The sequence below is a fragment of the Gopherus evgoodei genome, unplaced genomic scaffold (assembly GCF_007399415.2).
Source record: "Gopherus evgoodei ecotype Sinaloan lineage unplaced genomic scaffold, rGopEvg1_v1.p scaffold_65_arrow_ctg1, whole genome shotgun sequence".
NCBI classification, from domain to species: Eukaryota; Metazoa; Chordata; order Testudines; family Testudinidae; genus Gopherus; species Gopherus evgoodei.
In genome coordinates this window covers 458,187-470,776 of record NW_022060086.1, presented here as the reverse complement: position 1 = coordinate 470,776, position 12,590 = coordinate 458,187, and the positions used below count along the sequence as shown (strand labels likewise).

The 12,590-nt window shown below is 50.5% G+C and overlaps 1 protein-coding gene across 1 annotated transcript; it reads right to left on the bottom strand.

Moving 5' to 3' along the window:
• Positions 1–318: 318 nt before the first annotated feature.
• Positions 319–1,254, bottom strand: LOC115643649 (olfactory receptor 51G2-like). The gene has a single exon (XM_030547645.1). The coding sequence runs from the start codon at positions 1,252–1,254 to the stop codon at positions 319–321; it is 936 nt and encodes a 311-aa protein (XP_030403505.1).
• Positions 1,255–12,590: the final 11,336 nt, after the last annotated feature.

The following is a 12,590-nucleotide window of genomic DNA, read 5'->3' as shown; positions in this document are numbered from 1 at the left end:
GAGAGGAATTATGTGGTCTGAGCAGGCACCAATATGGTTCTTTATGAACAAACATCCAACCAGTCCCCTGGCTCTCAACGAACAAAGTCACTTTGTAAATGTTGCTGCCTGTCTTGGTCTCCTTGCCCAGTGCCCTGCCCTCCCTCACCAGACCCTCTACAATTGCTCCAGGCCTTAGAGTCCATCTGAACCTGTCTCCACATAGTGGAGATCAGTAGCGCATGTTGTCTTGGATTAAAGGGTCCAGGATAGAATAGGTGGCCAGTATTTCTCGTCTCGCATGTCATCAGTGCTGGAGCAGGATGATGAACTGATCCTTCACTTGATGAACACCCTGAGTATCCTCGCACAAAGGTGTTTGCTTTTCACGCTGTACACAAGGGGATTAATCAAGGGATGGACAAGCAGGGAAATATAGCCCAGGAGAATCTGAAGCAAGGGAGAAGAGCCCTCCCCAAATCTGTGTAACAGAGACAAGCCAATCATTGGTGTGTAGAAGAGAAGGACGGCGCAGAGGTGGGACACGCAGGTGTTCAGGGCCCTAAGACTCTCCTCCTGGGACGTGATGCTCAGCACTGTTTTGAGGATCATCACATAAGAGAGGAAGATGAGCAGCGAGTCCAACCCCTCGGTCAAGAGAGTAATACACAAACCATAGATGCTGTTTATTCTGATATCTGAACAAGCCATCTTCATGACGTCCTGGTTTATGCAGTAGCAATGGGAGAGGACATTGGATCGACAATATTGGAACTGTTGAAGGAGAATAGGGAATGGGAGCATTACAGTCACTCCTCTGAGAACACACACCAGTCCCATCTTACCTATTCTAGGCAGGGTTAAGATGGAAGCATATCTCAGCGGGTCATGGATAGCGATGAAACGGTCAAAGGCCATCAACAACAGCACAGAGGATTCAATGCATTCAAACAAGTGGATGAAGAACATTTGGGCAAAACAGGCATCGTGGCTGATCTCCCTAGAGTTTAACAAAAATATACCTAGTGTTGTCGATATGGTGGATATTGATAAGCCAAGGTCTGTGACAGCCAACAAGGAAAGGAAAATGTACATGGGCTCATGGAGGCTTTGGTCTGTTTTTATAATGAAGAGAATGACTGAATTTCCTACTATTGAAATAACATACACTAAGCAGAAGAGGACAGAGATCCAGAGATTGACGTCTTCTTGCCCAGGTATCCCGATGAGAAGGAACACTGCAGAGTTGAAGTTCGTGTTATTGACAGCTGACATAATGGACTGGACAGATCCGAGTAGTTCTGAACTTTCCTTCCTAAAAGGAAAAATAACAGGAGACTAGATGACATTTAGATAGACATCTGCCTGCTCTCAGTGCCAGTCGAGAGACTCCAAGGAGCTCAAGAAAGATCAGCAAAAACATAGTCTTAGATTTACATGGCAGATAGGCATTGCCAGAGTGGATCAGACCCATATTCCATGCAGCCTAGTATCCAGTGGCCAGTTCTAGATCTTTCAGAGGAAGTGGAAGACACCCTGCAGTAGAAGGCTTTGAAATAATCTGCACCCACAAATGTTGCGGTGCAAGTCAGGAAAGTTTAGATCTGATGGAAGAGTTTTTGAAACAATCCTCTCTACTCTAATTGTATTTTCAGATTATCTGTATAAACGTCCAGTACCTCGTTGAACTAAACTCTTGGCCCCATTGATGTCTTGTGGCTGAGAGTTCCACAATCTATTTCAGCGCTGTGTGATTTTACAGCTGTGACTTTCCCACAGACACTTTCTGGCCCTCCACCTCTTAATGTGATCCATTGTGTTATGAGATGCGTGTAAACACCTGGCAAATGCATGCGAAAAACTGTGATTGTATTTATCTGTCCTGCACTGAAGCTATTTATAAACGTGTTCCATTGTCTCATTATATATAATTTTTAAATTTCTCTACTCCTGATAGTCCAAATTAAGCCACTGCCTATTTGTAGTACATAGGATACATTCTTCGGCACAAATTCTTAATTCAATAACATTATCTTGAATGGCATCACCCCAGATGTAAATGTATAAATTCAATCAGAACCGGACTCTTTTAACTTTCCCTTATCAACTGCTCCTGGTGATACACTCTGACCCTCAAAAATCCCTCCAAGAGGAACTGAAGTGCTTTGCCTGGTCTATTATTGAGTGAATCCAGAGAGTTCAATCATACTACAGCAGGGGTTGGCAACCTTTCAGAAGTGGTGTGCTGAGTCTTCATTTATTCACTGTAATTTAAGGTTTCACATGCTAGTAATGCATTTTAATATTTTTAGAAGGTCTCTTTCTAGAAGTCTATAATATGTAACTAAACTATTGTTGTATGTAAAGTAAATAAGGGTTTTCAAATGTTTAAGAAGCTTCATTAAAAATTAAATTAAAATGCAGATCTCCTCAGACAGGTGGCCAGGACCCGGGCAGTGTGAGTGCCACTGAAAATCAGCTTGAGTGCCACCTTCAACACCTGTGCCATAGGCTGCCGACCCCTGTCCTACAGCCTTCTCTTCATCCTCACACAACCTTGCTGAGGGCTCTAGAATCTCTCTGCTGTAGATATCCCTTAGAGTTCCCGGGCTATCGGCATCTCTTCTCACTCTCTGATCTCTCCCCATGCCATAGTCTGTAGATATTTGGCAAGTGAGAAGATGACACAGACAGTTACTTCAGTTGGGTGGATGTGAGGATAATGACACATATGGATAAATAGTGAAAACACTAGGTTTGCACTATTATCCGTAAGTAAGGAAGTAACTTGAGTGTGCAAGTTACTTCAGCCATTCTCATGTAAGCATTAGTGGGTTCAAATTATATACAACCACTATTACACTCCCCTTTCCTGCACTCAGCTCTACTCTCCTGAAACACAGACCAGCGGTTCTGTTCTCTCATGTCTTTTTGGAAAGTCTGGCACATTTATTGCAAAGGGATTTTGTTCATGACCCTGAATGTAGGTGTTAGAAACAGCTTCTGGTCAGTTACGAGGTGGCAGAATCATATAACTCTTTGCTGAACAAAGGGTTAATAACACAAAGCCATTGCAAACAGTATGTGGATCACTTCTGAAACACTTTCTAAAGCAAAAGGAATTAAGGAGTAAAGGTACCACTGCTCCTTCCTGGAAATATTCCAACAATTTTCCTGCTGGTTTTTGATATACAGGAGTGTCACGAAAGTTTGGTTTGTAATAATATTACAATTAAAAGTTTTGTCATAACATTTACATATCTGTATTTTAGTAAACACACGTCCACCATTTCTCTCCCCTCTGATCTGCTTTCAGAGATGATTTCTCAGGTTACAGTGGGACTTAAAATGTAGCATCCGTCACCTGGATTTCTTCAGAACCTGAGAAGATTGAATGTCTCAGCCCTCATTCAGTCACTTGTCGGCAAACAAAAGTATGGTAGTCCCTCTGTCCCTGAGTTAACAGCTGATTGGTTCTTCTCAGGTTCTGTTCTGTCAGTCTGCAGCCTGTATGCAGAGTGGTAACAGGCATTGGGATTAATATAGAAAATTTTCATTCCCTGAGCTGTCAGTCTCTGGCGTAAGTAGTACCCTCAACACCTGTTATTCAGGCACAAAGAGGTAGCAGGAAGTGGATTTCAAAGTCAAATGCATGGAGTATTCACGGAAATGTAACTTTATTTCACACAGGAAAGTCATCTATTGCTCTCTCACTCTCGTTCTCTGACTATCTCTGTCCTGTATTCCTAAAATACGTAGCACCCTAAAGTGGTATTGGGACAGTTATGAAGCTGAGATGCCATAATGTATGTATAGGTTAAACCAAGTTCTTGGGATGTTTGCTTATAGCTATATTGGGTTAACTACTGCGATGTTTGTCTTATGGCTCTATTGGGTGAAACCAGTATGGCTCTTCTGAATTTAATATCATGCTGCTGGAAAACAAGAAGGCTGGGAAGGAACTGCTGAAGAAAAACCATCTCTCAGCCAGCACTTCAGGGAGGATGAGAGACAACACCAGAGCTACAAGCTGAGAAGAACCTATTTCCATGCTCTAGCCACATCATCCAATTTGTTTTGCCAGTTCTAGGAGTCTGTCCAGAGGTGGGACAGCTGTTACTCAGAAATTCTTCAGGCTGATAGGCACAGACACCGCTGGGGAAGTCTGAAGGCCCCTGGCCTGTCTGAGTCCCTATTAGAGTGGCAGAGTTTGGAGTCAGATGGGTTCAGACTGATTTTTGAAAACCCTCTTATTCTCCCATGTTACGCTTTATTCCTACAGTTCACATTAAACAGCACTTTGGCTCCAGAAGGCTGGCTGGTCACTCATCTCACCACTGCTCACAGCCTCCCACAGGGAAGAACCACAGGTGCCGAACCCACCCAGACCTAAAGGGTAAGCACAGTCAAGCTGCAGTGTGCTGTGGGGCCTATCTGAGGGAGGGAGCATCATGGGATGTCATCCCATGAGAGGGAAGGGTACAAGGCCTGACATGTGGCACTCGGAGAGCAGAGAGCGAGAAGAGATGCCGGAAGCCCCGGGAACTCTAAGGGACATCTACAGGACAGAGATTCTAGAGCCCTCAGCCAGAAAGGAAATAGAGATATGCCCCTTTGGATCTTTTACTGCAGAGAAAATCAGCTCTGAATTCCTGCATTCACAATTAACAAGGAGAATAAAACCTTTGAAAATGCATTTGCTGGTTAAATTTCGAGGAGCAAATAAACCTGAGGGTATTGGGGAACAAGTCACCGATATTTTGTGCAGTTTCCTCTGGCTCAGCCCCTGGCAGGATCAGGACAGAGCACACGGCACCTCTAGAACTGAGATCCCTTGAGAAATCCTGACTCAGGGCTTTGGGGTTTAAACGCTCTGAGCTCATTTTGAATTTCAGATTTCTGTGTAGCTTGAACAACTCACTGAGGACAATGAGTAAATGTAGGGGAGGGGTTCTCAAGCTACCTAGTGCTGCCTGTCCTCCAGCCTTTGTCACTGAGACACTCTGACAGCCCAGCTGAATCCTCTGCTACTGCACAGAATATCCACAAACAGCTCACAGCCTTTCCCCTTCACTGCACATTTCAAAGATAATCAAACCTTTCAATTTACCTAATTCCTGCTTAAAGGGGAGTCACTGACACCAGAGGTCTTCACCCAAAAGGACAAGGAGTCATGGAGGAAGTTGCATTGGCAGCAGGCAGTATCTGTTCAGATAAGTGGGCAGCCGTATTTATGAAGCACGTTTGCACATTCCCTTGGGGGCCACTTGGCCATCAGGGAAACTCAGCTGCTTGGCTTCTCGAGCATTAGCACTAACCCCCGTCACAGTCAATGGCAAACTGCAGGAGGCCAAATCACAGGGGATGCCTGGTGATACTTCCCACCGGGACTGCAGTGCCAGCCCTGCTAGAGAATCTATTTCTGGAATACAGGCTTGTCATCACTGTTTGTATAGTTCTGATTTGTCACATAGATACCTTGGGGTTGGCTGAGTAGTAACAATGATGCTATCACAACTGTGCTCTTGCTGAAATGAGATAAAATAAATTATAATTAAATAATAAAATAATAAGAATAATAATATAGGAAAGACGGTTACTCACCTTTGTAACTGTTGTTCTTCGAGATGTGTTGCTCATATCCATTCCAGTTAGGTGTACGCGCCGCGCGTGCACATTCGTCGGAAAACTTTTACCCTAGCAACTCAGTGGGCCGGCAGGTCGCCCCCTAGAGTGGCGCCACCATGGCGCTCCATATATACTCCTGCCGGCCCACCCGCTCCTCAGTTCCTTCTTGCCGGCTACTCCGACAGTGGGGAAGGAGGGCGGGTGTGGAATGGATATGAGCAACACATCTCGAAGAACAACAGTTACAAAGGTGAGTAACCGTCTTTTCTTCTTCGAGTGATTGCTCATATCCATTCCAGTTAGGTGAATCCCAAGCCTTACAAAGGCGGTGGGGTCGGAGTGAAATGTGGCAGAATAAAACTGCTGAGCCAGAGGCTACAGCCTCTCTTGACTGCTGAACCAGGGCATACTGCGAAGCAAAGGTATGGACCGAGGACCAATGGAGCTTCGCGACAGATCTCGTGGGTAGAAACACGAGCCAGCAAGGCGGCAGATGAAGCCTGAGCCCTGGTAGAATGCACGTTGATGTGGCTTGGGGAAATATGAGCCAAATCATAACAAGTGGGATGTCCGCCATCACCCCAGATGAGATCCTCTGAGAGGAGAACAAGCAAGCCCTCCCTTTGGCCCGCTACCGGGATAGAGCTGGGGCACCTTAGGAAATGGTTCTGTCAGCACAATATAATGCGAGCACTCCACAGATGTCCAAGGAGTGCAACGGTTGTGCCCATTGCGTTGAACTGTGGGTAACATGAAAAGCCAAAACCACCTTAGGGAGGAAAGCCGGGTGCGGTCATAACTGCACCTTGTCATTGTGAAACCTAGTGTACGGCGGAACCCCCGTAAGAGCTCTGATCTCAGAGACCCGTCTGGCCAAGACTAGGTTGAGGTCCCAGGTCGGGGCTGGGCGGCGCACCCGAGGGTGCAAGCGCTCCAAGCCCTTGAGGGACCTCGAACCCATAGAGCGCGAGAACACTGAACGTCCATCTCAGCCTGCTGGAAGGTAGAGATGGCTGCTGAGTGTATCCTCAGCGCTGATACCGCCAGGTCCTGCCGCTGAAGGCCAGAGGCAGGCCAAATAGAGGGGATCGAGACCTCAGCAGGAGCAAGATCGAGCGAATTGCAGCTGTAAAAGAAACGCTTCCACCTGGCCCAGTACGTCGACCAGGTGGAAGGCTGCCTGTCACCCCGACTCAGGAACGCGGCAGCCACCGTGAGGTGAAGAGGCTGCAGGTCCGAGTGACGAAGCCTGTCGTTGCCCTGAGTGATGAGGTCTGGGCTGACAGGCCGAGTAACGTGGTATGTCAGTGCTGCCTGGACCATTCTGGAGTGATCATGATGATGCACGCTCTGCCCCTGCGGAGTTTGAGCAGGACCTAATGAACCAGTGGGAACAGTGGGAAGGCATAATGCAGTTGGCCTTTCCACGGCATCAGGAATGCGTCCAAGATCGATTCCAAGGAGAGATCTTGGAAGGAGCAGAACACCTGGCATTTCCTGCTCTCGCGGTGAGCGAACAGGTCTGTGTGAGGAAACATCTCCACTTCCGGAAAGCGGGACGCCTCACATGGGGCAGAGTGATCACTCGTAAGGCAGGAAAGACCTGCTGAGGCAAAGAGTTAGGACGTTCCAAACGCCTGGGAGAAAGGATGTCGCCAGCTCCATCGAGTGGGTCATGCAAAAGACCCGGAAATGGATGGCCTCCTGACAAAAAAGGGGGGGGGGAGGACTATGTCCCCCCTGAATACTTATGAAGCACCTGGTCGTTGTGTTGGCTGTAAACACCAAGATACAACGGCCTCGCAGCTGCCGCTGGAACCCCTGGCATGCCAGGCGGACTACTCTCATTTTTTGGGGCATTGATGAGGAATGCCAGCTCCCTAGAAGACCAAAGGCCTTAAGCTCAGAGGTGACCATGAGCACTCGAGCAGAGAGATGAGGCGTCCGCCGTCAGGGGCAGTGAGCCGGACTTGGAGAGGACGGAGGCGGAGCTTGGCGTGTTTGGTTACAAACTTGCGGGCAACCATGGACCCAGGAGACTGAGACAAGAACGAGCTGAGGTCGTTGGGAAAGCCTTCAGACCTCAGATGATTGCTGCCATCGCCTAAAATCTCAGTTGCGATAAGCAGGCTCCGGCTAGGTAGGAGACCAGGATAGCCCCTAGGGAGCCCAACCTCTGCGTGGGGACCAGAGTGGATTGCTCTATAATAAACAGCAGGCCTTGACCTGTGAATAAGACCGTGGCGATGCCCACGCGCTGAGTGGTTTGTGTCTCAGAGTCTCCGCGGATAAGCGAATCGTCCAGATACGGAAAAACGCATATCCGACATCAGCGACGGTAGGCGGCGACTATGGCCGTAAACCGGGAGTATTGACTGTCGGCTATAGAGCGGAGGCATCTCCCGTGCGGAGGGAAGATGGCATTGTGAAAGTACGCGTCCTTCATATCCAGGGCGGCACAGTAGCCCCCAGGAGGCAAGGATGGAATAATGGTTCCCAGGGATACCATGCAGAACTCCAACCTTATCCTAACCCGGTTGAGTCCGTGCAGGACCAAGAAGGTCTGAGACCTGTGTTCGAGTGGTGGACTAGGGCATAACGGGGGTAAAACCCCTTACCCCTTTCGTCCGCTGAAGTGGGACAGGGCTGGAGCAAATTAAAGGTGGTACCTATGCTCCATCGTGCGCAGGACCCAGCGATCTGAAAGTAACTGGGGCCATGCCAGGAGAAAGCGGGATCGGGATCCCGTCCTGCGACTGGTACACCGCCCTCAGGTGAACCTTGGAAGGTCCGTCTTTGGTCCCAGTGGTAATTGCGAGGGACCTTGACTTTGGCTCTTTAGAGGTCCTGACGTTCGTCTGCGACCACCTTGGCCCTGCCGTTTGCCAGAGTTCTGCCTCTGGCTAGGCACAGAGTATGGCGGCTGGGGCCAGAAAGGCCTGCGTTTGGTCGCTGGCGTATACATGCTGAGACGCATTAGGACCCTATTGCCCACCAGACTTCGCAGTCTGGGGCTGTCTCTGCCGCGAAGATGCCTTTACCAACAAAGGGTAAATCCTGAATGGCATACCGCAGCTCCGGCCGGAGGTTTAAAACCTGAAGCCATGAAATGCACCTCACGGCGACACTCAAGGCCAGAGTGCTGGCCGCAGAGTCTGCTGCGTCCAACGAGGCCTGGAGGGACGCTCTGGGAACCTTCTTTCCCCCGTCCTCCAAGACGGCAGCGAACTCCAGGTGGAAGTTTTGAGGGAGAAACTCCGTCACTCAGGTGCTATAATTATCGCAGCTAAGCAAGGCTTGTTGCTTTGCTACCCCGAGCTGCAGGGCCCCTGCACAGTACACCTGGCGGCCAAGCCTGTTCATTCGCCAAGCCTCTTTCTGCTTCGGGGCTGGCGCCCGCTGGCCATCATATCAGGATCGTGGTCCTGAGCATAAAATCTGCGCATATGGGATGACACGGATGCGTGTCCGGACGGCCATGGAGGTACTAAAAGAAGGCACAGGCAGAGTCTCTGACTCACTCGGACCTTGCCCAACTCGGCACCGGGGACCGGTATCGGGAGGCGTATCGGTACCTGGAACGAGATCCAGACCCGCAACCAGAACGGTGTCGGGAGGTCGACCGAGACCTCGAGGCTCGGAGAAGGGCTACAGGAGTCAAGGTACCTGCCCCGGTGCCAGGGGTCGGAACGGTGCCGATAGCGGGTCGGCGAACGGGATACCGACCGGTGCAGCGAGTGTGACCAGTACCGAGGAAAACAGCACCGGGACTGCCAGTGGTGTCCGGCGTGCCGACAGGACTTGGAGTGTCTGCAGGACCGTGATCATGAACGGTGCCGCTCTGCTGTGCTGACAGGGGACAGTCCCCTGAAGAGACTGTATTACCCGTACCGGCGGTGCCCGGGTCAGGCAGCACTGACTCTGTCATGGCACTGAGAGCCCTCGCCGTTGGTAACATCTCCGGCGTGAAGGGAACAGCAGGCTCAACCACAGTGCGTACTGGGGAGCTGTCAGGCACCGGATTCGACGGCCCTCGTGGGACCGGGATCCACGGTACCGAGGTCATCAGAGCTTCGGTAGGTGTCGGTGCCGGGCGATCCGAGTTAGATAAGCTGTCTGGCTGCGGTGCCGTCAGCACTGAAGCAGCGGGAGTAATACGCTCAACCACGGCGCGTGCCGGGGAGCCGTCGGGCACCGGATTCGATAGCCCTTGTGGGACTGGAATCGACGGTGCCGATGTTGTCGGTGCCTCAGAGGCGTCGGTGCCGGGCAATCCGACTTAGACTAGCCCTCTGGCTGCGGTGCCGTTGGCATGGAAGCAGCCGGAGCAGGAGCTCAACCACGGCGCGTGCCGGGGAGCCGTCAGGCACCGGATTCTACGGCCCTTGCGGGACCGGGGATCGACGGTGCCGACGTCATCGGTGCCGCAGCAGGTGTAGGTGCCGGGCGATCCGACGTAGACGAGCTCTCTGGCTGCGGTGCCGTTGGCACGGAAGCAGCAGGAGCAGTAGCTCAACCACGGCGCGTGCCGGGGAGCCGTCAGGCACCGGATTCTACGGCCCTTGTGGGACCGGGATCGACGGTGTCGACGTCATCGGTGCTGTAGCAGGTGTCGGCGCCGGGCGATCCGACTTAGACGAGCTCTCTGGCTGCGGTGCCGCTGGCACGGAAGCAGCAGGAGCAGTAGCTCAACCACGGCGCGCGCCGGGGAGCCATCAGGCACCGGATTCTACGGCCCTCGTGGGACCGGGATCGACGGTGCCGACGTCGTCGGTGCCGGGCGAACCATCTTAGACGAGCTCTCTAGCTGTGGTGCAGTTGGCACAGAAGCAGCAGGAGCAGTAAGCTCTACCACGGCGCGAGCCGGGGAGCTGCCAGGCACCGGATTCAGTGGTCCTGGGGGACTGGAATCGACGGTGCCGAAGTCATCGGTGCCTCTGCAGGTGTCGGTGCCGGGTAACACAACTTAGGCGAGCTCTCTGGCTGCGATGCAGGTGGCACGGAAGCAGCGGGAGCAGTGGGCTCAACCACGGCGCGTGCCGGGGAGCCGCCAGGCACCAGCAGGAATCGTAGGCTCTCTCGACCTCGGAAGAAGGGAGCGGTGCCGAGTCGACATCGGTGCCGGCGACGGTCGGTGCCGAAAGGCCTTGGTAGTACCGGCGGGGTCCGGTGCCGAGGAGGCGCTTCTGCCCGCCGCTTGAACATCGCTCGGCGCCCAAGGTGGAGGGGTAAGTGAAAGTCCCGCACCTTTTTGTTCTCGGCTTAAAAGCCTTGCAAATGGGGCACTTATCTGTCAAGTGTGATTCCCTGAGGCACTTCAAACAGGAGTCATGTAGATCTCTCTTCGGCCGCGGCTTCTGGCAGGCCGGGCCCCTTTTAAAACCCGGTGAGCCATGCATGGCTCCGGCACTGGGCTCATGGAAGGGGCTACTTCCTGAACCCCGCTAACTAAACTAACCATGTTAGCAAAGAAAACACGTATAACCATACAAATATATATATAAAAGGGTTATAACTGCATAATTATATACGAGAAAATGAGTAGCTAGGGAAGTGGAGGTCAGCTAAGCCGCGCTCCACTGTTCCAACGACCGACACGGGCGGTAAGAAGGAACTGAGGAGCGGGTGGGCCGGCAGGAGTATATATGGAGCGCCATGGTGGCGCCACTCTAGGGGGCGACCTGCCGGCCCACTGAGTTGCTAGGGTAAAAGTTTTCCGACGAATGTGTACGCGCGGCGCGTACACCTAACTGGAATGGATATGAGCAATCACTCGAAGAAGAACCAGATTTGTCCCTAGCAGCCCCCTTTCCCACATTACAAAACATGGTGCAGGCCAGGGAAGGGAGATTCCACAAAGATCCCTATGTGGAAATATCCCTCAGATCATTCCAATAGGGAAAAGTCCCTTCCCTTCTTCCTGAGGAATGAAAAGGGACCCAGGATCCAGGGAATCCCAAAGTTATGCACAGATCTCAATGATCCACTGCTATCTAGGCCCACCCACAATCTCTGTGCCTCCACAACTGCTCTAGGGACCTCTTGTCAGTGGCCCCAGCCCACTCTGAACTCTGGGGTACAGACGTGGGAATCTGCACGAAAGACCCCCTAAGCTTAATTCTACCAGCTTAGGTTAAAAACTTCCCCAAGGCACAAATCCTATCCTTGTCCTTGGATGGTACTGTTGCCACCACCAAGTGATATAGACAAAAGGACCACTTGGAGTTCCTATTTCCCCCAAATCTCCCCCCAAGCCCTTCACCCCCTTTCCTGGGGAGGCGTGAGAATAATATAACAAGCAATTGCCTTTAATAAATGTACATACCAGACCCTATATTTTAAGGACACTAAAATCATTCAGGTTCTTAAAAGAAGAATTCTAGTGTAAAGAAAAAGTAAAAGAAGCAACTCTGTAAAATCAGGGTGGAAGATAACTTTACAGGGTAAATAAAAAGATCTAAAACACAGAGTAATACCCTCTAGGTATAGCTTCAAAGTTACACAAAAAAAACAGGAATAAAACTCCACTTTAGAATAGGGAAAATTTACAGGCTAAAACAAAAGATAACTTAACCCATTTCCTTGCCTTTGCTTACAATTTCTTTAATTTTAGATGTATCATTTCAAGGTATCTTTTCAAGAGATGGTTTACTTGCTCGGTCTCTCTCTGTCTGAGAGGGAACAAGCAAAAAGAGCACAAACAAAACCTCCTCCCCACCCGAGATTTGAAAGTATCCTCTTTTCCCATTGGTCCTTCTGGTCAGGTGCCAACTAGGTTAATTGAACTGATTAACTCCGTATAGGTAAGTGATTCTGTACCTCTGGCCAGAAGGGATTTTATATTACTGAATACATAAAGGTTGTTACTCTTCCCTTTCTATTTAAGACACACATCACAAATCACAGACAGTGCTGGACAGCCTGTTCCACATTGGTTGTGATTTCTTCCTGGAGCTCTGGGAGACAACAGAGTTAATTAGACA